The 26,235-nt window shown below is 47.3% G+C and overlaps 1 protein-coding gene across 1 annotated transcript; it reads right to left on the reverse strand.

Annotated features, from left to right (window-relative positions):
• Positions 1-1,937: 1,937 nt before the first annotated feature.
• ZFHX3 (zinc finger homeobox 3) lies at positions 1,938-24,503 on the reverse strand. The gene is made up of 5 exons (XM_061354374.1): positions 23,042-24,503; positions 22,634-22,834; positions 14,057-14,159; positions 7,278-12,719; positions 1,938-3,545 (listed from the first exon to the last, which is right to left on the reverse strand). The coding sequence occupies exons 2-5, from the start codon at positions 22,832-22,834 to the stop codon at positions 1,978-1,980; spliced, it is 7,314 nt and encodes a 2,437-aa protein (XP_061210358.1). The 5' UTR covers positions 23,042-24,503; the 3' UTR covers positions 1,938-1,977.
• Positions 24,504-26,235: the final 1,732 nt, after the last annotated feature.

The raw sequence follows: 26,235 nt of genomic DNA on the forward strand, positions 1-26,235 counted from the left end.
CATTTGGCTATGGGAGTGAAACCGCATCTATTTGTCTCCAAAGCCTACATTTTAGCAGCACAAAGTTTTCCTTTCAAAGTCCGGACCGTACGAGATGCATGCACGCGTCCGCGCATTCCACGAGCGGGGCATGGAGCAGGACGGGGACACCAGTGCCTGCCACGGGAGGGAACTTGGAAAGAGAAACCTGCCTTTTGGTGGACTGGGGTTTCGCTAAGAGTTGTCTCTCTGCTTGCAGAAGAAGCACAGATAACAACCTGGGTACTTTTTTTATTCTTTATTTAAACTTAGACTTGTTTGTTTAAATCAGAAACAAATTCTCAAGTAAAAAGAATCCTTTTTGCTCATTCTGCACCAGTGGTGAAAGGGTATGTCTTTGGATTTTATTTAAAGCATGAATTCATTCTTTAGAGAAAAAAAAAAAAGTAACAAAAACTTATCTTAAAAGAAGGAACAGAGTGCAGCCTAATTACACAAACAGAAACAAATGCTTATAGTTCAGGAACAGAGTCTTTGAAGCATTTACAAAATGAGGAAAAAAAGAAGGGAAGAAGAAGGAAAAAAAAAAAGGAAAATGGAAATTAAGAAAGAGATAAGTGCACAAGGGTAACAGACATAGGTAAATCGTATGTATACGCCTTAAAAAGTTTCAAACCCCCAACAAAAAATATTCTGCAGGGATCCTACTGACCCCCCAAAACCCTTTGAACTTCTTTCTTTAGTTTTTATAAAATAATTATGCAACCACCCTCTAAGAAATGAAGGTAGCAACCATAAATGGAAGATTACAGGATGGGGGAACGGACAGTAAAGGTACAAAGGGGAGAAAAGCTTAGGTGAGTCAATGGATTGCAATCTACCTGGCTAGGAATGAACAAGACAACATCAAATGAGAAGCTGTCAGCTGGACCATACAAAAGCTAAATGTACACAAAAGGGTTTTTTCTTTTAAATCTACCATACTGCTCAGTTCATTTCCAATGCAACAATCTACTCAACACCAAAAATGGTCATATCTATCATAAATACAGAAAGTCAGTTGTTTTAAAACTTATTTTTTAAGTTCCGAGTCCTCAACACTCTTTGTGTGGGTTTTTTCTCTGAAGAGTGGGAGTGCTTAACTCTTCCCCTTGAAATTCGCTTCAGCAGAAAAGCTACCCTTAAGATCCCCAAAAAAGCTAAAGCAGTTCACATTGTTTTTCTCTTGAATACTTTCTGCCCATTTTAAATAAACAACAATAACAACAAAACCCCCCCCAAGAAATCCCCAAAAAACCCCCCCCAAGATCCCCCCAAAAACAAACAAACCAGCAAAAAAGAGAAAGAGAAAAATAACAATTAAAAGGAAAAGAAAAAAAAAGTCCTCTTCTGGAACGAAAACAAAATGAAACAAAAAACCCCCAAAACAAACAAAAGAAATTTATATATATAAAACAATGATTCTGAAAACAGAACAAAGTGTGAGCGATTGACCTGAGAATAAAAAGACATTACATTTCTTTTTTCTTTTAGCAAGCCATTGGTATCTGAATGCTAAGATAGCAAGAAATTTAAAACTGTAACAAGGTGGGCTGCTTTCCCATACAGTGCGTGCCGGCCTCTGCTGTGCTATCGACGTGGGGCGGTTGAAAAGGGGCAAATATACAAGGGACTCAAGCTCCGAAGACAATGAGGAGACAGCACAGGCTTTTGTCTCCCAGACCAACAGTACCTTCAAAAGGACAAATGTAACAGATTTTTTTTCTTTTTTTTCTTTTTTTTTGTAGTTTTATTTTATTAAAAGGAAAGGGAAAAAAAGAAATGTAAAACCCACCGGCATCGTTATATGGGAAAACAACCCACGCTTTTTCTTTTTTTCTTTTTTCTTTTTTTTTTTTTTTTGGTTAGAAGCTTTGGAATTGCAGTTAGTCTATTTTTGAAATTGGTTTGTTATTAACTTTTTCATTTAAATTCATTTTCATTGTTCATCTTCAAAGCTTACAATCTGAAGGTGTCCATTCCTACACTAGCTAGACCACTGTCCTTAGGGCAGCCGGGGTCCCGGGGCCCCTCCGCCGGGCTCGCCGGTCCATCTGACTTTTGGCTAAGATCCGTGTCAGACTCCTCCGAATAGTCGTCTGTTGGCATCGAGGGCTGAACCCCTGAGGTGCTGCATGAACTTGAGGTAACCGTTGAAGATGAGGAGAGAGGAGGGAAAGGCGGCGGCGGTGGCTTCCCCGGCGGGGCGCGGGGGGCTGCCGGGGGCCAGGGCTTTCTGGCGGCGTGGGGGGAAGCCGGGGGGGCCCGGGGGGGCGGGGGGCTGTCATTTGAGTGAGCGGCCGACTGCGAGGTAGATGCGGTGCTGGGGTCGGGGGGGCAGGCAGAGTGAGGTAATAGACTGGGGTGCTCTTTGGCGTTTCTTGCTGCTCTTGTGATTGTTCGGTGTTTGTGCGGGGCTGACTCGAGATGCTGACTGAGGGCTTCGTCCCCACACACTGTGCTCTCGCACGCCACGCACTGGTACGAGCCGCTGCCCTGGCTGCTGCCGGTGGGCACGTGAAGCACCATCTCTTGCAGGTTCGCCATGGACTGGCCGAAGAAGCAGAGGGACTTCAGGTGGTCGCTGGCCGCCTCCTGGTCGCTGAAGCCCGCCTGGCACTTGCGGCAGACCAGCTTGTACTGCACCTTCGGGACAATGAAGGGGTCGCAGAGGGAGTCTGCGCCCTTGCCTTCTGCTTCAGGCTCTTCTTGGGGTTTGGGCAGGAGGGGGGACACCTCGCGGGGTGCATTCTTTTGCTCTTCTTGCTTGGGGGGTTCTTTGGCAGGGTCTTTGTCCGGGGTGGCAGCCCCCGCGGGGACGGGGGTTTGGCTTCCTTTGGGCTGCTGCACTTTCTGCTGCTGCTGCTGCTGCTGCGCCTGCCGTTGCTGCTGCTGCTGCTGCTGCAATGTCTCCTGCAGACTCTGCTGGTATTGCTGGTACTGCTGCAGCAGGGAGCCGGGGGACAGCCCCAGCAGTGCCTGTGACAGCGCTGGGCTGTAAGGGAAGAGCCCCTCCATCCCGTACATGGGCTGCAGGTACCCACTCTGCAGGGCGCCGGGGATCTGCGGGGCATAGTAGGGGGAAAAGCCGGGGACGAAGTAAGGAAGGAACTGGCTCGTTAGCAAGGTGGTGGGGTCTGAATTCAGGGCGGCCTGCAGCGCCTGGAGCTGGGTGGGCTCCACAGCGTACTCCATGGTGGGTAGTGGGGCTGAAATGGCACCCACCGCTGCCTCCCCCTTCTCCTTTTTGGGCCCTGGCAGGGGCTCCGCCTTCCCCTTGGGTGCCTTCTCCTTCTCTTTTGCCTTCTCACTCTCCTTCTCCTTACGCTGTGGCTGGGGTGTCTGCTGCGGCTGCGGCGTCGTTGCTGGCGGCTGCTGCGGGGCCACGGCTGCAGTGGCTTGTGCTGGGGTGAGCGAGCTCAGAGTGGCCGGGGGCTGCTTATTTGGTAATCCAGAGGTCGGGAGGCCAGGCGAAGGGACGCTTGTGCTGGGCAGACCCATCAGGTTGGGTTTGGGAGAAGTTAAAGCTGCAAGGAGGAGAGAGAGGTAAGCAATCACTTGGTGCTGGGCAGGCAGAAAGCACAAGGTGTGACAACCACTCCTCTCCCCAGTCCCCCACGCCCTGTGCCGTGGGGATGTGCTTGTCAGTCCTCATCACCAGCTGCATCCCACCAGCAACCTGGTATGCTCAGCAGAGCTGTTGCTTTATTGACCCCTCTGCAATTCCCAAATGATTAAGAGCTGATGTCATGGATGGGCGCTTTTCCTACATCTGCAGTAACTGGTCCCTTGGCCAAAGAACTCCAGCAAGAAGAAGGTACAAGGCTGGATGCCACAACACTAGATACTGTCAGTCTCATTACAATCTTCACAGATTAAAATACCCTGCTCACAGCAACTGGAGAGGACCTAACAGACTAAATCTAGTTTGTCCTTATAAGGATGATGCTGGATGATGCTCACCAATCCACAAACCTCTGATGAAACACTTCTTTCCAGTGTAAGAGGCTTTGGGTGCTCAGCTTCTGGGTAATTATCTCAGAGTTTGTGTGGTATTCAGACAAACCCCAGGGCATGAACATCGTGTTTGGGTGGAATTAAAAGGGTCATGATGCTTCCACACAGAGGAGATGGATTAATGGTGTAATGTGAAGTCCACCCATTTTCTCAACAGCAAAAATAGGAAGGGAACCATGCCAGCAGGGCCATTGCTGTGAACAGGGCAGGCAGTGATTCCTGGCAGGGAAATCCAGCTGCTACAGGGCTCCTTCGCCCTGCAAAGGCAGTGTAAAGGGACTCAAACACAGCTAGGGGCTGGGGCCAACAATCTTCAGGGGCTGGACTGTTGCAGGACCCACCAGAGGGCTGGGAGCAGGGCGGCCAAGAGTTCAGCCATGGCTGATGCAAAGCCCATCAGAAACCTGCATCTGCTCCTGATGCAGTATCAAGACAACAGTGATTTGTGACGGTATGAAGTGTATGAAGTGAGCCTCCACACAGCAGCCTTGTAGATTTCAGATAAGGGCATATTATGGATAGATGCCATTGAAACTGATGTACCCTAGCTGAACGCTCCCCGAAAGGTTCAAGTGTGGGAGCAGCAGCTAATTCATAACATTCCTGGATGCACAGCCTTATCTGCTTCGACAGGCTTTGAGCCGAGATGGCCTGACCTTTGGAGCTTTATCTAAAGGCCACAAACTGTTTGTTTGACTTTCTAAATAGCTTAGTCCTGTCAAGGCAGTCACTGATTGCTTTTAACATTCATAGTACGTAGCCCCATCTCCCCAGGACACATACTGGTCTTTGGAGGAAAATAAAAGCAACAATATAGATTGAAGTGCAAAAAAGTAATTTTAGATCTTGTTACAAATTTGGAGTATTAGGTAAACAGCACAGAGCTATCTATGATAGGCTGACAATACAATTTGCCAAAGAGATTCTCTTCGTCTGGTTCTGGCTTCTGAAACAAGACCTTAGGCAATAACAGAAGTATCACATGAAAAAGTCCTGGCATTGAAAGATGCCCTTGGGATGTGCAGCTAAGATTAGACTAAAAAAGCAAAAAATGGGCAGCAGCCCCAAACAGAAGATTTTCTAACAGCAACTGTTTTTAAAAATGGTTTAATTACAATGACCTATCCCTCAACTGTAGTCAAGAATAATTTTACTTTGCTTTGGGGTCATGGGAAGACTTGTATAACTATGTGAAAAGCCTCACAGCGGCCCTAACTCCCAGCAGAAAGCTTTTTCAGAGCCCCCAAAATACAGTGAAATTTAACTGTTCTTCATTTGTCAACCAAAGATACTTCAGAGACAAGCAGCAATGGAGAAAAAAGGTGAACACAGCCACCTCTAAGGGGAGAGAAGGATGTCAGTTTTGACTCACGGGTTTCTAGTGCTCTCTTTAGGGTGTTACACCTAAAGTGTGTTACACCACGGACACACTTCAGGTGCTAGTGATGTGATTTACAGTGAGCAGCTCAGTAGCCAGTCCTGCTGTGAATGCCAGATGAGCTGCTCAAGCTCCATGTAGCTCACACTGGCTACCAGCCTTTTGTCTAAGTCTTTGATTTGCTTATCTGAAGATTTACCTCCTGGATGACAAAAGAAGACAGCTATTTTATTAACATGATACAACCATGTTACCTGGCAACATCTGCACTGAGTTTTTCAATCTGTTGAAAAAGGAACTTCAGAGTCAGGCTGCTGAATAAAAGCATCAGAAAGTCTTTCTGTAGACTGAGTTTCCGATTAAGGAGCTGGGAAGATGCTCAGATCCTATTTAGGCTACACACTATGGATTACAACTCATTATTAGCCAATCAGTTTAGTACAATAAGATAAAGTTACTTCAGAAAACATGATTTTTAAGAATATGCAAAGACAGGTTGCTTTATCAAGCAAAAAAGAACAAAAGTGAATGTCAATCAGGCTTTTACTTTTTGATAAAAGTCAGCTCAGTCCCACATCTGTATCAGAGATCGTTAAAATCATGGCCCCAATTTCCATTCTTTAACCAGGTGCTTCTCTTGAAGCCACCAACACCTTGCCTCCTGTTTCCAAACCTGGAGAACCCTTGTTCTTGAGAACTCTTGTATCATTATTATTTCTAATAAAGGCAGACCTGTACAGCTGCAGGGCAGAAAACAAGGATGCACAGTGGCATCTGGTGTAACTGCACCAGGTGTTACGGTGCCACAGGCTTTCCAACCCGAGACAGACTAAGCCTGTTCTGGAGACAAGACACTGGACTCGGTATATCTCTGTAAATGTAAATCACCCCTGGTGAAAGTTAACTTGAAAAAGGATCATCAGAAGTAACAGGGAATTATTCCAAGTGGAAGTAAGCCTGGGAGAGAACACCGATTATTCTGTTACGAGTGAAATTCAGACACAGCCATGTTCCTGGGATCCCACTGATGTAGCAGGCAGTAAACAAGGCTCTTGGATCATGTTTTCTAGGCCACTGCTAGTCTACTGAGCAGTATCTTCCACCGCCAGTGTTTGCTACAGATCTTACACACTCCATGCATTTACCAGGTATACAGAAAAGGTATGTCCTCAAAAAAACAAAGTCCATTATCTGGGATTAGGCCACCCAAAGGACTCTGCCAAATTTTATTTTTATGAAGTATTGTTGAAAAAAAATGTTACTGAAATACAAAGTAGACATGACCCATGACTACACCACTGTTGGTTAAGAAGGTACTTTCAGGTTTTATCCAGCCATGACTCAGAAACCAACCCACAGCTGCACTGGGATTAGTCCTGGAGGTCACCATAAGGATATTACATTAAGATGGTCCAGGAGTCTGTCACCAGTGCTACCAGGCACATCACACTTTTGCCTAGAAAGAGTTCACAATTAGTGGAAATTTGGGACGCCATTACATAAACTGAATTTAATAGCAAAACAAAAGCTATAATGAACAATGCATTCAGCACATTAGCCCTTTTCCTGTTCCGTTTGATAAATCCTTTATTCTTCATTTCTTCAAAGGTGCTTCAGCATTTTTAGGCTGTGCTAAGGAAAAAGAGATACACAAAATGGCTACATCTTGGTCTGTTTCAGACTTGGCTAGAAAACCCACATTCAGGAATTAAAATATAAAATACCTATTGCTCATTCGATGTCAAGTAAATATGCTCCACTAAAGGGCCAGGTACCAGCCATTCCTCAAGAGAACGTCTGCTTGTGCTAAAGATGTGTCAAGTTAAGCTGTGTCTCTGAGCAGTGTGATAATATCCATACCCACCTGTGTTGGATGGAGTGAAGCCTGGTAAGGATGGGCTGTTGAGGCCTGGGAGCAAGACTGGAGGGATGCCCTGTAGTGCTGGGTATGCAGCAGGAAGGTTAAGAGCTTGCAGAGGGGTGTTATCAAACATGCCCTGCTGTTGAGCTGCCAGACCAAGAACCTCATTGGCTTTTTTGATCCGGTCCAGCTCCTGTTGAGCCATCAACTGGCGTACAGTAGCTGGGTCAAAATACTCCTTTTCCTTATCCAACTGGCTTCCAATGGTTTCTTTAACTTTGGAGATATGCTGTTGAGAGAAGATATGGTCACGTACAGACAGTCGAGCGCTGTACTTGATGCCACACAAAGTGCACTCTGTTTTGGGTCCCTCGTAACTTGTTTGGTTTATACCAAAATGCTTGGCCATGCTGAGTTTGGACTTCTTCTCCTTCGCCCTAGCATTCTGGAACCAGACCTGAACAACTCTCTTTGGCAGTCCAATGTCATTGCCCAGGACCTCACACTCCAGCATGGTAGGTGTCCTGTAGTCATTAAAGCATGACTTAAGAACTTTTAGTTGGAGATTAGTCATCTGAGTGCGAAAGCGTTTCTGCCCAGGACGATCCCCACTCTCTCCAGACTTGCTGGCTGAACCACTTGCACCAGGGTTCGGTGAGCAGGGGTCTGCAAGGCTGGATGTTTCACTATAGTCCACAGTACCTTCATTATCATACTCCTTGCTGTAAAAGCTGGGAGCTGGGCTGACCAGGCCAGAAGACAGCCGATCTTCATATTCAGACATTGCTATCATGGCAGCTTTTGTGAGACCCTCACTGGGTCCTGATGTTGATTTGGTTTCAGTTGCAATCCCTGTGGCACTATCATTGTCTGCATTCCCTTCATCTCCTGTTGTAGTGTCTGTGATTGCAGTGTTGACAGAAGAGCAGTCATCATTGTCCAGCTTTGTTTGGTCAAAGCTCAGATTGACTGAGGACATGGAGGGACTCTCAAAGTCTTCCATCCCTTCAACCTTAATGGAGGATGGACTCAGCAGAGTTCGAGGTGACAGCTCCATGCTCTTGTTCACTGGGGAGAGAGGAACACTATGTCCATCACTGCTTGTTGGTGGCATGTGGGAAAAGCTTCCTCCATCAAAGATGTCTCCCTTCATCTGTAGTCCCCCATCACAATCCAAGAGCATAGCAGACAATGTCAAGTTGTACCCAGCTCTCTTGGCCTCATGCCAGTGACGGGAACGGATATGAGCTTCCAGAGCTGTCTTTGCTTTAAAGAGAGCTCGGCAGAAGGGGCACCGTCTATGGGCTTGGGCAGGCCCTACAGCTCTGAACTGCCCCTTCCTTTCCCGTGCACGTGTGTTCTGAAACCAAACTTGCACCACACGTTTCTTCAAGCCCACTTCATGAGCAATGTGATCCAACATTTTCCGCGTTGGGTTGGAGTCGAGCAAGTACTTCTGATAAAGAATTTCCAGCTGCTCTGGGGTAATGGTAGTCCTTAGACGTTTATCCCTTTGTGGTTCTTCTCCTCCAGTCCCACTGTCATTTTCTCCAGGACTTGCACTGGCCTTTTCCTCCAGCTTTCTCTTCAGTGTGTTCATTGTGGATGTTGGAGTTGATGGCGAAGTGGCTGAGCTTGCTGGAATTTGTGGTAATGCCCCAGATAGCAGCTGGCTCGCAAGTAGTGGATTACTGGGATCAAAAAGCATGAAGGGCATATCCAGGGTTCTGTCCAGGAATGGGGGGTGGATAAACTGGTTCTGTGCGCTCAGAAAATGAAGCTGCTGATGCTCCTGCCAATGCTCAAAGGAAGGAAATGCTAGCTTACACTGGTCACACTGGTATGGGATTAGCTGAGGAGGTAGGTTTGCCAGCTGTTGAGGGGTGGATGTGTGAATGGGTTTGAGGGAGAGATGCGAGAGCTGAGATGGACTTGGGCTTGACTGTGACAAGGAGCACTGAGGGGGCTGAGGAGGGGGAGGTGGCTGTTGCAGTGAAGAAGGGGAGGATAACTGTGAAATCTTTTGGTGTGCTGAACTTGTCTTTTGTTCTCCTTGGTCCTGTTGCTGTTGAGACTCTTGCTTTGGTTGCATTTGCTTCTCTTGAGTTTGGTTTTGCTGTGTACTTGGAGGTTCAGACTGCTTTGGTTTCTCTTCTGTAGTTTCTATTTTAGAACTATAGGTGGAGGAATCATCTGCCTCTGCTGTGAGCTGCAGAAAAGCTGAGGAGGTTGCATTGGCTGAAGATGTAGGTGTGCTGTAAGCTTGTGAGGGCATTGGTGTGCTGCAGGAGGAACTGGTTGGAGTTAAGAGCTCCATTGCATCCATAGAGTCTTCATTCTGGCTATCATCCTGTCCATCCTCATCCTCATCTTTGTAACAAAGCTTTTTCTGATGTTTAATGAGATCAAAAATGCGCTGAAAGACGAGACTGCACTTTTTGCACTGGTAGTTCAAGTTGCTTGTTCTAATATACCTGTCATTTGTAAGCTCCCGTCGTTCCCCATCTTTGCCTTCTCCCTGATTCTCATAGTTTTTCCTAGCCTTCTGACGGGCATTCTGAAACCACACCACTATAACACGCGTTGGGAGGTTCAGCAAGTTAGAAAGCTGCTCAAATTCATCATCCTTTGGATAAGCATTAGCATCAAAGAAGTCCTGCAGGACTCTGAGTTGGTAGTCAGTAAAGCGTGTCCGGGAGGACCGCTTGCTTCCCCAGTACTCCTGCTTTTGAGGTTCTGGAGAAGGAGGTCGTGAGTCAATCTTCAGTTCTTCCAGGCTGGTAATGGGAGGATTACTGAAATTGTATGGGGAATCCTTGTTGCGCTGGCGTTCTTTGAAAAGAGTGTTTCTGAACCAGTGCTTGATCACTTTCTGAGGCAGTCCAGATTTGTCCGCCATCTCTTTGATCTGTTCCTCACTTGGGGAATTGTTAATATCAAAATACTGCCGAAGGACTCTGAGTTGGTCGTCGGTGATCCGCGTCCGTGGCCTCTTGTTCTGCTGCTGCTGGAGAAGGCTAGGGTTGAGCTGATGCTGGTACAATTGGGCCAAGTCGGCAGGCAAAGGGTCTACAGGACCCAGCTGGGGTGGCAGCTGTGCAGGTAACGTCTGTAGTGGCATGGTTTGCATCATCAGTGGTGAAAAGATGGGGAGCTCCATTGGCATGGAGAGCTGGGTGAGTGGCACAGATGTCTGGGCTGGTGCGATCGTAGGAGAGGTGATCGGTGGGGCAGACGTAGGGATGGTAGGAGTTGAAGCCGGCTGAGGCGGTGCTGGAGGAAGTGGAGGTGGTGGTGGAGGAGGTGGTGGTGGTGGCTCTGGGGTCTGAGGCCGCAGTGGGTAGAGTTTGTCATAGTGTTCTCTGTATTGTTTGGCAAATCTCTCTAACTGCTTGAAGGGAAAGTAATGTTGGTGAACATGCTCTTGGTGGCTCTTCAGGATGAGGATGTTTGAAAAGAACTTGCCACATGTGTCACACTCGAGCTTTTCCAAGTTCTCACCTTGCTCTGTCTTCCCATTTTTCTTCTGCACCTTCTGCTTGTTCTCATTATACTGAATGACAAGCTCAAAGCCAAAGTTTTCAAGCAAGGCTTTTGTGGCATTCCCTCTTGCATCAGAGGCAATACGTGGCGGCAGTAAGGAAGGCTCTGAACTACCACCTGGTACAAAGTCCTTCTTCTCTTTGGGCTTTAAGTTATCAGGTAGAGACTCTTTAGATGCTACATTACTGTCTCCCCTCTCTGCACTTTCCCTTTCCCTTGGGACTTCTTTTTCTTTCTCCTTCAGTACGGGTTTATTCTTCTTCTCAGGGTGCTGGCTCTTCTGTATAAGGACGGAGTGAGGTTGTGACAAGGAGAGCTGGCCTTGCTGCTGCTGTAAGAGCTGTGGATGGCTCTGCTGAGAGATCTGAACTTGAGCCTTCAGGTCCTCCAGCAAACTCTGACCTGTACCAGTCAATGTCAGCGCACCACTGGTGACAGGCAAACTAACTTCTGGATTGAGCTGGAACTCGGCACTAGGGATGTAGAAAGGAAACAAAAGATGCTGCTGTTGCTGAAGCTGCAGAAGGGTCTCAGTGGTCATTGGAAAGTGCGGCAAAAGTGCTGGGTTGAAGAGCTGGGACTGCAGAAGAGCAGCCTGCTGCTGCAGTTCTTGTTGCAGATGGGCTTGGACTTGGGCCTGAGCCTGGGCCAGGGTTTGAGCTTGCTGCTGCTGCTGCTGCTGCTGCTGCTGCTGCCTGGATGCAATCATGTCTGCCAACTTCTTTCGGTTTACCTCTTTGGGCTCCGAAGCAGAGGAGCTACTAGCGCTTACAGGGTTACCTAATGTAGGAATTCCCATGTTGTCACTGGATACCTGGTTGAGCAGGCTGGGAATGGGAACTGGGCCCGAATTACTTGTGTTGGTGGCTGTAAAAGTATTACTGTTGGTAGCGTTCACTGGACTTGGTGTGGATGAACCCAAAGAAAGACTGCTGCTGCTGCTGCCAGCTCCATTACTGCTGCCGCTGCCCCCAGCCGCTTCCAGTTTGGCAGCGCGAGCCTTGGTTTGGTGCAGGACAGACCTCATATGGATCTCCAAGGTTGAGCTCTGACTGTAGGCCACGTTGCAGGTGTTACACTTAAAAGGCTTGTTGTCTGGGCTGCTGGTCGGTTCAGGCTGCCCTGTAGCAGACTCTTGGAGGGCTCTTTTCAGTTTATGCAGGTGAGAAACTGAATTGTAATGGACCAGGAGAATGTTCTTTTGCGTGAAAGATTCTTTGCAGACTGTGCACTTGTACGGGCGAGACGGATCTAGGAATTTCTCCATAGTGAAGTTAGGGCCCTTTCTGAAGGGTAAGGCCCTTTTTGGTTCTGAGCCAGAGTCCTCTTGCACTGACCCTGAATCACTACCTGTTGGGCTCTGCTTATCTTCCAAGTCGCTCTCCTCCTCCTTATCTTCCTCGACTATGATAGTGTGATCTTCTGCAAGCGAAGGATCGCCCATCGCAAGGAGGTCCCCATTGACCAAAAGACCACCATAGAGCTGCTGAATGTCAGCCTCACTCAGCTCCAGATGGCTGGTTTCCAGGTGCTTCTTCAGGGCCTGGAAGGTTCGGAAGCTGCGCTGGCAGAGGCAGCACATGGTGGCTGCCCGGATGACATGGTACTGGGAATGAAGCTGCAGCTTCTCAATGGTTTTGAATGCCAGGCTGCACTGGTTACAGCGGTACTTGTAGACATGGCGATCGGACACCGGCAGCTGAGGCCGCTTTGCATGGACCTCATTGAAGTGTGTCTGCAGGGCTGCCGAGCTCTTGAACACCTGGTTGCAGCCTTTCTTCCAGCAGAGGAAGCTGGAGTCCTCCCTGGCAGAGCTTGGATCAGACAGAACCGGCTTGGGATCTCCGGTGTGCTCTGTGCTGTCCAATGGCAGAAGACCCTTTCCCGAGTCCTCAGGGATCTCTGTGAAAACAGAATGAGAGCAAACCTGACAATTACACCAGCACAGAGGGACAATCAGTGCCCTCTCTTTTGTTCTTAACATGTCCATGTGTTTTCTCTGCAAATGATAGGTATTTCTAACACTTCTCCTCTATCTTCATTCATTTATTTTAACAACAGCCCATTATCCTCATCATGGCCCACTGCATAAACCTACACAATTTACTTTGCTTCGCCCACTTTGAGTATGTGGAAATTGTTCACACACACACACATTTTCTTACTGAATTTATCACCTTTAATGCTTCCTTTTAAGTGAAGGGCATTCGGCCACCTGTGCGTGTTTGCTGTTTTGCTTTGATGTTCTGCCTATTTTCCAATAAGGAAGTTCATCAGACTGAATGCAGTATTTGAGTCTTGGTCCTACCAAAGCTAGAAACAAGAGGAATGAAATGTGGGTCCTTCTGGCAGCAGCTCAAAGGGTGCTGTTTGAGGGAAGATGGGAGAAGAAGGAACAAGCACTCAGTGCACTGCCACTTATCCAGGGTCTAAGAGCACAGTCCTGCTGGAGTAAAGTGTGATATGGGGAGAGGCCAAAAAAAGATCCCCTTGCCCAGGACAGCATTAGCTGCCTCAGGACTCTCTGTCTGAAAGGAAATGACACTGTGTTCATTCCCTGATTCCTTACAGAACTTCCAGGAGGGCACAGAAGGAAGACAGGCATTGCTTCCCTGCCAGGTCTGACACCAGACTCTTCCGCCCATGCAGAGCTATGTTCTTGGGATGCTCTCATATCACACAAAAAAGCCAGGACTAAATAGCCATGGATTTACAGCCATGCTTACATGATGAAGCATGGCAATGAAAAAGGCTGAGATTTGGGCTGGAGAAGGACTTCAGCAGTTCAAAGCTCCTCAGACAGTATGCCCAGACACTGTACTGAGCTGTGATGGCAGCGGAGCAGGTACAGCAGATATGGCAACACAGTCTCCAGCCAGCAGCTGCCACCTTTGGCATTTCTATTTGGATCCCCTCAGCCCTCCACTACCTCTGCTTTTCACCACTCTCATCTGGTCCTTCCTTTGCAAGGATTCAACACCACTTCTATATGAATAGCCACACTGGTGACCTGTGTTCCTCAGCTCTGAGCTGCCCTGCCATGGGAACTCCTGAGGCACAAGACTGTGGCACAGATGAAGGAAGATGGCCCTGCTGGGCACTGTCCCACTGTGGTTTTCAGGAGACAGCTGGGCATATGAAATTCATCCATTTGAAGATATCCCCAGATACATCCCCTGATGAGGTGATGGAAGCTGAGGGAGTGGTAGGACTCATGGACCTCAGTGACCAGCACTCACCATGCTGCTTCCCCAGCTCCTCTGCAGCAGAGTTCCCATCTTTTTCTGGAGCGGCTGCTGGGAGAAACATACTGCTGGGCATCATCACCTCAGGTGTTGTCACCTGGAGAAAGGGAAGAAAGGATGTGGGGAGAAGAGAAACACAGGAAAATATTTTACACATCTTCAGTGGCAAAATTAGACACCACAATTGTAAAGTCAGAGGCGTCACTTTTCATGGCTCACTGAAGATTCACATTTATTAGACAAAGCTCCCATCAGTCAAAAGTGTTTCTACAGTTACATTCTGGACATAATTAGCAGTGCACACTTGAAGAATAATCTTATTATTAATATTTTTCCTTTATGTAGAATTCAGACTTTGATCACTGACAATGTTTTGTCATGGGCTGTGAAACTTCTTGTGCAACCAATTAGGTAGATAAGTTGAAAGGCCCACCTTAAGCTGCTGAAAACATAATAAGGCCCCTAATTAAATCATACCTCGTAAAGTACACTGTAATCTTGAACTAGGGAGCATTGCAGCACTGTTTTCAAAGTGTACCCATGCAGGAAAACGAGGGGCATGAGAAAGAAAAGTACAAATAAGGAGAGAGGTGACAAAGGAACGGATGAATAAGAAAAGACTAAAAAGAAAGCAAATTGTCTGCAAACTGGAAAGCTTTTGGTAACCCCTTCCTTGCTCTGACTGATGTGCTCCCTTCACCTCTCTTCAGGTGTTTGTCCATAACCTGCATCACCATAACTAGCACAGTGCTTGAACAACAACAGTTTCAAAGAGCTGGAGAGTGCTTCAACTGGAGATGCTCTTTGAAAGAGTCAAATGCACATGCTCATCTTCTTCTGGAAAACTGTTTCTTTGGGTGTACCCGGTCGCACACAGAACATGCAAACCACCTCACCAGCAATTTGCACATGGTTGGCACTGGACACAAGACAATATATAATCTTCTGAACATCCAGACCAGTAGCTGGCACCACCTGAAAAGCTGCCCACAGCCCTTCTCCCAGAGCAGCAACTGCACAGACAGACCCACGCCAGCATCACCATCTGCACTGTATTCCAGTGCAGGTCTGTCAGCACTGGTTAGATGCCTGTGGCAAGTGAAGACATCTCTACAGCTTGGAGTGGCTGCATGCCTCACCCCACTGATGCGCAGGGAGCACTGTCCTTTCACCAGGGCTGTGGTACTTGAAGGAACAGGAACCAACACTGAGTTGCAACGCTTGTGGTGCTTCTGCTCCCAGCCTCTGGCTGCTGGGGAAGTGAGGCGTAAATAAACATTCCTAAATGGGTATGTATGCTAGCAAACATCACTCCATCCTTCTGTCAGAGGGCATTTGAACCTTGGACTACAGAAGAGAGTGAGGCTGTTATCTGCACATCATTTACCTTGCTTTCTGCAAAGTCAAGGACCACAAGGCTCTGACTGAACCAAATGAGGTATTAGCAAATCTGTGGGGAAGCTGAAGGTAAACCTATGTGCAGGACACGAAATCTTCCTTATCTATACACGTGTCAAATCCAAGCAAACACAGACTAGACCTTGGCTTCATGAAGTGAACGGAAGCAAAAACAGTCCATGAAAAACCTCAGAAACAGATGTTGGTGTAGAGGGGTTGCAGCCATCTGACCCCTGATGGGGAGGGCTGCTGAGCTCCCCTCTTTACTGGGGCAACTGGTGCACAGGGGTGAGCACTAGGTCTCACCGGTGCCTGCGGGAAGAGCAGCTGACCCTGATAAATCACTGGGAGGGAAGCTGAGCACACCATGTTCATTCCATCTTTTGCTCTAAGCAGAAGCATCTGATGGCTGTGGGTGGTGGGTTGGAAGATGTGAAAGGTCACCAGTTAATTCCCGGTAGCAGGGCTCAGAGGAGGGGGACGAGCAGGACGTAAAGGGGGGAAGGCAAGAGGGAGACGTCCCTCTCAGCGTTATCAGCAGGGAGAGCGCCTTCCTAGGATCTTTAGAAATTACAAAAAATAAATCAGTAGAAATTAAAAAAAAACCCCAACAGAGTAGAAAAAGAATAAAATTATCTAACACCTCAGCTGCACATCATTATAGAGACTGTGGGCTTTTTATACGTATTACAGTAAGGCAGCCATCCCCACTACCACACTCAGTACGAAGGATCAGTAATTGTTTTCATACACTTTAATTAGAAAAACTCAGATGGCTATGAATAATAATGGAAAAGAGAGACTTTTGCACTTGAAAGGTTGAAGTCAATCAAGTGTGAATGACGGCAAAAAAGAAAAAAAAAAGACACCAATTCATCAGGCCTCTGTTGTCTCGCCGTGTCTTTAATCATAATTCCTGATTGGGATTCAAGAAGGCAGTAAGCAGCGGTTCTTTGTCTGCCTTCACCTTCCGTCAATTAACTCTCCCCGAAATATAATCATCAACCTCACATGCTCCTCTGCATCTTAATCTGGGGCTCCAAACCAATAAGTCCTGCCCTATATGTGTTTAAGTAATTACCTTTATCTACCTGCATCTCCATAGCCACAGTTCTCACCCTACTTCTACCCCTCCCTCCACAATAAAAAAGGGGTGGAAAAAAAAGGTGGGAAGAAGAAAAGAGGCTGTGGTGCACTGAATTTCTACAGGCACAAAATCCCCAAAGGCAAACAGAGAAAAGCCTTTGAAAAAAGTGCAGGAAACTAGAAATTCTGGATATGGATGTAGGGCAACTGCAGGCAGTCCAGCCAGCCACAGAGAGCTGGCCCTCTGTGAAACCTTGAAAACAAGGCACTGGTCTTGCTTCAGCAACTAGATCACGTCAGTCCTCTATCTGCTAAGCACCATTCAGGCTTCTCCTCAAAGTGCTGCCCGTTCTGTGCCATTGTTTAGGGCAGAACGACTCTGTGTCTTTATCCCCACAACCACCCCTAAGCACATAGCACAGATAGGAACAGTGACAGAGGCTGCTGTACATCTCAATCGTTCTGTATTTACAGTGGATTCCAGACTGCCTATTTTGAACTGTTTGTCCTTTTACACTTCAAACCCATCCGCGGATACACCATTTCCTTGTACATGCAGAAAATGTCTTGCACATCGTGGCTGTTTTTAATATAAACGAATGCTGTGAGTACTAGGGGGCAGGAAGGTTTAGCAGACCATGGCCACCGGCAGATAAACAGGGAGAAGTGCTCTACAACACAGCATTTTCTGCTTCACATGTATTTAAATGGCATTAACTGTTCTGGTGATAGAGGGGAACGTGTTTATCTTGAGCACAGCATGTGTTAGCGCATGCGGTTGTTCAGTCCTCTCTACCTCCCTCCCACCTGAGCAGACAACACCTGGCATGAAATCCTGGCATCCTCCATCCCTGTTTCAGTGTCTCTTCAACACAGTTTCCCAATGGCTACGTGTTGATCACTGTGAATTGCTATTAGAAAAACAGCCCTACAGATGCAAGTTCTACAAATGTGATTGGCTTCTCCCTTTCCTCCTCCTGCACACGCTTGTTTTGCTCTAACATTAAACTGTACCCCCTTTGCAGTGAAAAGAGCAAAGGAGGGGGAAGTTTGTGCCAGAGACTGGCAGTCCCTCTTGTGCCCCACTTTGAAACATTTCCCCTTGGTCTGTACTGCAGATGGGAATGCTGGCTAGGCAACCTCCCTCTAAAGCAGACTGCAGAGAAGCTGATTACCTGCCCTAGATGGAAAGTTATTGGGAAAAGCCTCTCTGCTTCCAAGGACCCTCCCTTTCTATGGAATTCAGATCCCCTTAAGGAGATAAAATTTCTTTATGGTGACAAGATTCAGTGACACACATGGGCACCCCAATTTGGTGGCCATTTCTACAGACAATGTGGTCCACTGAGTGACTGTACAAAACACCCAAGGGCGTACATGCCACATCTCCGGCTCCCCTTCCCCACAAGGATCCCCGGCAGATCACACATGTCCTTACAACCACAGACCTGTCACCAGTCTGGAAAACAGCCTTCAGGTCCACTCCTCACCGGAGACAACCTACAGCAGCGACATGCATGGCTCCTGCCACTACTGAATCTATGAGATCTTTAAGATGATGAACTGCAGAACTGTTATCAGCATTGGCTGGAGGCTCTGAGCTGAACCCCCCTCCTGTGCTGGCCCTGGCGGCATGACACCAGGATATCCCTGGCATGTTCAGTGAATTAATCTTGGACAGGGTGAATAGCCAGCCCCCCTTGTGCACTCGATCTGCCTGCTCTGACCTTCCTCCGCACTGAGTGACCAAAGGTGTGGATGGTCTATGCAGTTCCTCTGGAAATGCCCCATACTACTGATATCATGCAGCTTTGAAAAGCAAATCTCTCAAAAGGGTCTGAGGAGATACATTACTATCCCTATGTCCATGCAACCAGGGGGAAACACACATGCAATGCAAGGTTCCCGAACCAGACAAAGGAGGTAATTTCCATTACAAAGAGAGAGAGAGGGTGCTGGAGTGAAAAGCTTCATTAGACTCAGAGAAGCAAAGCGATGGCAGTATACCAAGGTCACTTCTAATTTAGACCATCTAATTGGCAAACATGGCTCCAAATGGCTATCATCTCACAGGGCTCAGAATTAATGAAGCCCGATTATTTTCATTACCTTCATCCTAGATGGAGAATGAGACAGAGACTGAGAGGGAAAGGGGGGAGTGAGAGGGGGTGAGAAGGAGGGAGAGAGAAAAATTGAATGACAGCAGAAGGGAGAGAGCAGTAAGAAAAGACAATAGGAAAGAGGGAAAAAATGTATAGATGGCAAGAGGGAGAAGGTAAGGATGGCAGAGACTGGCGAGAATTACTCTTAAGGCCAAGGGAGAACAGAGAAAGATGGAAACTGGGAATATGTCCTAAGCCAAGGAAGAGAAAACTGACAACAGAAATGATGGGAGAGGAATGTGCAGAAGGATAAAGCTGGCTGTGGGAGGAGGGAGAGCTTCCCGCCCCCGGAGGCTCCTGGGAAGCTGTCCCTTCTCCTGGATCGAGCCCATCAGTCTTGTCAATCGACTGTGCCGACGAACTGCACTTCACCCTCATTAAGGGGCTCTCTGCTGAAGCAGTGCAGGCCCAAGGTTAGCCAAAAGGCTGTTATATGGAAAGATAGTGATTACATCTGCTTGGAGTGGCTGCAATGCCACATGAAATGAACTTGACCATATCCATTCACCAGCCCCACGGAAGGGAAGCTGCAGGAGAAGGGGGGTGTTGGGAGCCCCTGCCCCATGGTGCACCCTGGGCTCCACACCACCTGGGAGCATTTCGCGTGGCTCACCACTCTCTGCAGCCCCAGTCCCAGCGGCCTGGCCAGTGGAGAGGACTCGGCATCCCATGGGACAGCCAGCCTGGCTGCTTGCTGATATGAAAGGATGGAGCCTGGAACAGCCAGCTCTGGGATGCTGAGCACAAGCAAGCAGCGTTACTATGGCAACAGACATATTAGACACTGCAGGTTCCTGAAAGGCGTCTGATAAGGTATTATTAACTGAAGCCTCCTCCAAACACCCAGCGCAACGATGCTGTGTCGAAAGGGACCTGGCTCCCATTTACTGGACTGCAATTCCCTCATGGTGGCACCAAGACCTGATTCACATGTCAGATAGAGACAGGAATCTCAACTAAAATGAGCAAAATTAGGAACCTTTCATTCTGCCACATGACTTCATGAAGCCATAGTGATTTCAAAATATTTGTTATTTAATGCAAAAAAGAACCACCTTCTCAACCTACATGCTATTTGACTTGGAGCAAGAAAAGCAATCTTCCTCCCCTTATATATTTCTAGGTACCAAAGAGAACATCTGCCCAGGGCCAGTGACAATGGCCAGGTGGAAAAACAGGAATGAGCAGGAGGATGATCTTCATGGCTAAGCCAAACTCTACAGTCCTCAGCAGAAGCCCTGTGCTCCACAGCAGCAGGATGAGGCTCTGCTCCAGCTCAGCAGATGGCTCACCTATGAGGACTGTCCTCCACAGAACTACAGTTGCACTGGACACATCCTCTGTGGAGTGTCCCCAGCTCCTAATGAGTGGTTGCCCTGTATCCTGCAGGACACAGAGTGCTTAGGCAGAGAAGATGGACCAGCCCAATTGCACCCGTTCCAGACTGTGTTCTGCCAACAGCCCAGCTCAGAGACACACCATTTCACACCAACGTAACACACACCCTTAGCAAACCGGTTACACTTGCTGGCCTAAGAAATGGGCTCAGTTTCTGTCCACTGCTCTTAAAAGGCCAAGATGTCTTCCATCAATTTTGTCAGAAGCTAGTAAGATTTGTTCAAGTCCTCAGAAGGTATTTACAGACTAAGCACCATGAATCAAATGGGATGCAGATTGCAGAGACTGAGGTCAGCTCCTTGATTCAGATACATGAGTGGTGGGCAGAGTTGAGCTGTGCCCTGCTCAATCCTGTGGGCATGGCCAGTTCACAGAGTTAGTGATCTGCTGGTGCTCTTCTTCCCTATCTCCCTGTATTTTGTTACTCAGAGACCTGTCAGCCTGGGTTTTTCAATGGGTTGTACAATGTGGTGCCTACTTGGGGCATGTTCAGTTCTCACGGTTGGTTCGGAGTGCTCGGTCAAGAGGTGGTGACCACCAGCCCCTGCAGCACACAGGGTGCAGGATGCCTCAACAGGGCCCAGACAGAGGGAAGGACAGTGAGAGGACAGGGAGCTGGTAAAGGAAAGCAGGCAGATAAAAAGCATAAAGGCATTTAAGAAGGAGCCGCAGAAGAACTGGGAGAGTAATAGAAAGAAAAGATAACAGAACTGTAAGAGAAATGCTGGGCAATGCTGCATATGCTTGCTCAGATGATGTCAGAGGAAGGGAGTTGATAAAGAACACTAGTACTATGACAAACATGGTGTTATTCACCTCTACTGTTGGGAACTGGCAAAGAAGGGGGAAAACAAGAAGAAATAGGGTGAAAAAAAAGAAAGCACAAAGAGAAAGAACAGACAGGAATAAACACTTATTTTATATACTTGGTGACAGGTTCTTAAATGCAAACACAATCTTGCCTTGAAGATTACACCAAACAAGTAACAGTGCAAAAATCTTACATTCCATTCCATTTGTGAATTTAGAAGGGTTTTTGAAAGTATGTCTTTTTAATTCTACCTGTATCTTGAACTGAGACTAGCAAATGGAAAGGCGCACTCATGTGAAACATATGAAAAGGGAATTAATGAAAGAAATGTTCTGGGACTCAGAATGTTATTTACGGAAGTAAGTGCCTGAGTGCTGGAGAGTGCAGTAACCCGTTACGAGCACTTCGGCACCACGACAGCACGTACTAGTCCACAGAAGAGGTCCAGTGGCTCCACATGTACACCAGCAGCAGAGAGGGATGCTGGGTCAGTGACACTGTGTGAAGCAAGAGCAGAAACCCAGGTCTCTAAAATGAGAACCTGAACACTGCACTGTTAATTTGCTACTTCTCACCAAGCGCTAGCTCTCAAGTCAGATGAATTTCAATTCCTTGGAGACAGTGTTGGAGAAGTATTCCCATGCTAAGTGCTAAAACAAGGAGGCAGGGCACAAGAAGAGCCTGGTGCAAACATACTTGTGCTGAACCATGATCTGCCATCCGAAGCTTCTGCTCCCCATTGGAAGTGCCACAAGCAATAGCCATCAACAACCCATACAGAAACACAAAGTTGTCTGACAAACAGCTCCGGAAGAAGGGTTGTTATAAGTTTTGAGCTCTAAATGAAGACAGAACACTTTAGGGAACTTTCACTCCACACTTCAGTGGCTAACTTCCTACTCTAGAGAATTTTAAATGCCTATGCTTAGATTTGGAGTTTAAATCAGGCATTTCCAAACATTTTAAAAACAGCACTTTAAAACAGCAGGTCTAGTATTCAAAAGTCCCCTAAGGTTCCAGTTCCCCTGGGCCAATGGCACTGTATCCCTTCCTTGTTCAGCTTACCCTGAAAAGGGAATTGTTACACCACAAACCCATGGTAATACTGGATGGAGCAACTCCTCACGTACCCAGCTCATCTCACACAGCTGTAACAATGATCTTCATTAAGTGAATGAAGTGCAGAACAGGGGCTGCACAATAGGACTATCTCCCCTCCATGAGATGAAGCTACTAAGGGAAGTTATTCTATTGGTTCTTAAAATCATATTTCAGGCAGAAACCTGGAATCTAATTTCCTGTAATGTTACCTTAATCACCCTCGCTGCCATTCTTGGGAAGTGCCCAACACACGAGCACTTTCCCTCTGCAGCAGGAGCAGCGCAGCACATCAGTTACTGCATATCCCAGAAGCTTCTGTGCAAAATGTGATCCCATGCAATGGCCTCAGTATTTAAAGGAAATCGTATTTATTCTAATCTCTTCACAGTGAAATTACTCAACACTGAAATACTGCCAGTTTCCACAGTGCTTAAGCATGGACAAAATAGTCTCTGTGACAAAACACAGAGGGATGGAAAAAACCTAGATGACAGAGTCCTGACAGATGAAGGAGCTGCTCACTACAGCAAAGTCAGCCTGTGCAGGTCAGGCCACCCCTTTACTCTTCATCTGTGCTAGGAAGGCAGTAGACATGCTTGACTATGCAGCACTTACCGTCATGATGAGCTTCTCAACACAGTCAGGCGACACACTGTGCAGATGGGTGAGGTGCAGCTGCAAATGGATCTTGTTGTTCAGCATGTCCTGGCAGAGCGGGCAGCGGAGCATGGGCTGCACTGAGTGCTGGGTCATGGTGTGCACCCGCAGCCGATTCACGTCTGTGTTACTGTACTTGCAATATGGACACTGATACATCTGCAGAGCAAGACAAATGAATCACGCACTTGACACAGCTGCTGCTTTCCTCTTTCCTTACAGCTAGACTTTAATAATTCGATGCCTTCTTCTACAACCAGTTATCGCCTTTCATCCTCCTTCTCCTATTATATTCTTTGCTTTTGGCACATATGAAACAAATTACCTGATTGTAGATGCTCAAAAAGCTGGGTTCTTCTTCCTTACCTGCTCTGATTTGGTCTCCTCTGAAGTTTTTGACCATTTAAAGGAAAGAGGCGACTCAGAGCTGCTGGGAAACGATATTCGTTTAGAGGATGCTGGAGACTCTGTCAGCTCCTTCTCTGCCTGGCTGGCTGGCGCTGCAACAAAACAAGATTTATATCAGGACATCCCCAAAAAGGCTGAAGTTGGACAAAGACAGTACTTCATTTACTCTGCTGCTGTTGCTTCAAACACATACCAAAGACTTGGAGGAGGATGTAGACTAACTTACATCCTACAAAGCATGCCTGGCCAAAAGAAATTAATTCTTGACTATCTTTCATGGTAAGGGAACTGCGTAATTTATAGTTAGAAGCAGAGAAATCTGAGCTATTTCTGTGGGCTGCTTACAACCTGTTAGATGTTGCCATCCATGGGAAGTCTTGTTCTGCATTCACATCAGACACACAAATAGTGGGCCATATGTGAAGGCCAACGTGTCAGCTCCATGAGCAGTTGGACTGACTCGACAAAGCAGAACTCATACTCCTAGCTCACTGAATGCTTTGCATATGAACACTCTAGAATATGTTTGCCTTGGAGGTGGCTGGAAGCTGTGGCCATCAATCCAAGTGACATGTGGTCTGTGCTGGAAGCAGCGGCACATGGCCAGGGAACAGCACACAACTGACGGTCCCACCAAAACCATCGTGGCAGAGACCCTGCCTACAGCCAGTGCTGGGGTGGGACTGGGACATCCTCACACTGTAACAAGCTGAAGGGTGATTTTGTTTCACCAAAACACAAAAGGCAAATGAGCACAGAAGTCAACTGCAAAGCCCTTGGCAGGCTGTGGTGCTCTGAGAAGCGCATCCCTGACCTTTACTCCTCCCCCGAACCCTGGCAGCCTGCAGTACATAAATTTGTGGGACATCTATTATTTAAAAACTGTAAGGACAAGTATATTATACACAGCCCCCGTCTCCTCCTCCCTGAACACACATTCATAACAGTACTTTAATCTGTCTCGAATCGACTTCAAACCCATTTCGCCCTTAATGGGAGTTATTCATTTTCACTTGAAAGGTAATATATGACAGCTGGATATTTAATATGATGGATCGGCTGCCGATTAACAAGGCATTGTAGCATTCTTAGACCAGTCCCCCATACTCTTCCTCTTGTCTCTTCTTCTCTTTGTGAACCCACTGATATCCGCTCCTTGTTTCAGAAGATGCTGCCAGAGTAAGATACAGGCAAACTGCTTGCTTCTCAAACAACCCTCCATCCACTGGCAGAACCTGTATTTCAAAAGGCACCACATCACAGGAAGAACTCCCCATTTCTAACCACCTTCACTGCCAGACCCTAACTCTTAAGTGTTCAGCTAAATAGAGGCAACATAACTTCCAGGAGATGGAAAACAGGTATTGCAAAAGATAACAATACTGCCAGAGGGAGGCAGGGATCAGAGGAGCTTGGTACTACTGACTGTCTCCTGGTAGACTCGGCTTTGCCAAAGCCTGCTTAGACGTGATTTCCTTCCCTGCAGTGTTGCCCTGCCACGTGCCAGCTGTTTCAACCCTGGCTGATTCGGAGCCTCCAAGCACCATGTAAAGTTCTGGCTGTACTTGACTCCAAACCCACAGGAGCCCTCCGTGCTTCCAATTCCACAAAAACGTCCAAACTGAGAGTTTCACTGTGTAGAACAAGTCTGTGGTGTCAGTGCCAGCTTATGGACACCAAGAGAGAATGATAGGCTGCTTCTCCAGTCAACCCACTACTTGAACCCCACACCCTCCCTGGGGTTCAGAACTGGAAAGTCATTAAAGATGACTTTTGGACCAAAGCTGGCCTTCATTGCTTCCTACTAATAAAATGTGGTTGGAGCACAAGAAACTTGGAAGCACTGTGGACCTGCCTGTGCTGCTCCTCTGCTGAGCAAAGCGGTTCCTCCGGGTGGGTTTGAGGAGGCAGAGGCCATGACTGGAGCCAGCACTGTGGCAGGCAGAGGAATACCCTGCCTTAAAACACCCTTAACACACGGAGCCTTGTGTGGTGTGAGTGGTCCCGTAGCTACCGGACACTAGCTGTAACCCCTGGAGTCACAACAGGGCATTTCTTTATTTCCTTTCTACCGGAAAAGAGCCTGCTTATAATTAGGGCAAAGTCAAAGTAATGAAAATTTTCTTTTACTTATCATCTCCAAAGTGCCCAGTTTTATTAAATGCACTTGATCCAACCCGTAACTTTCATCTTTCAAACCCAGAATTATTAATGATTGTCCAAACCCCAGAATAAGAGCTCTGTTGCAGAGTTCTGAAAAACACATGTGGAATATTTGTTCTAAGCATTTTTTTTCATTTGACAGCTCAAGTGGGAATTCTAACACCGAGACCGAAGTTTATCACTGATAAACAGCCACACACAAAGTGACACATTCAGTCCGTGTCACAGATCATAGGAATTCAGAACTCTTCTGCCTGCAGAAAAGAGGGCACACTGCACCGCACCCCCAGCTCCCAGCAGCTGGGTCCTTCATCTTCACCAAGGCGACAGGACAGAATGTCCTTGGCTGATAATGTCAAAGGAGCCTCGGTGCTGACTGGCAGCTCAGCACCAGGGAAGGTGGAGCACAGTGTCTGCACCCTAACCATATCCAGCATCAGGCTTAGAGGCCCAGGCCTTGCAGAAAATAAAAGGGATCAGGGTTTAAAGTATGATGTACAACTATGTACCAGTATTTTTACTGTTTTGACTCTTTAAATGGATTTAGTTCAGATTTGCTGACCTTAGAGAAAAATCTGCATTTCTCAATAAATGTACCCGAAAGCCAAGTGCAATCAGATGGTGCTGCTGCAGGCACACTGCCCTGCCACAGCACTGCTTGGAGAACTGGTTGTCTTCTCACTCTACCTCAGCAGCTTCTGCTTTTCAGAGGAGGAGAAATCTTCCCGGTGTTATTTCAGAGGTGGGATGGGACGGTCCCTCAGAAGTGGGGATCCTTACTTTTGCTAGGTCCAGAGGCAAAACCAGCAAAGGACCCCAAAGCTGCCTGCTCTCCATCCTGGTGGGAAGGGAGTCGTCACCCCACCTCCCAACCATCAGGTTCTTTTAGCTAAAGTACCACTGACAGCCCCTTCATCTAAACTTCCATCTCCCAACCCAGCAACATAATGGAAAAGCCAATTAAATGATTATTAATTCATGCTGCTTTC

The sequence above is a fragment of the Neopsephotus bourkii genome, unplaced genomic scaffold (assembly GCF_033783945.1).
Source record: "Neopsephotus bourkii isolate Nb327-2 ecotype Australia unplaced genomic scaffold, CSIRO-AGI_Nbou_v1 NB_732, whole genome shotgun sequence".
NCBI classification, from domain to species: domain Eukaryota; kingdom Metazoa; phylum Chordata; class Aves; order Psittaciformes; family Psittacidae; genus Neopsephotus; species Neopsephotus bourkii.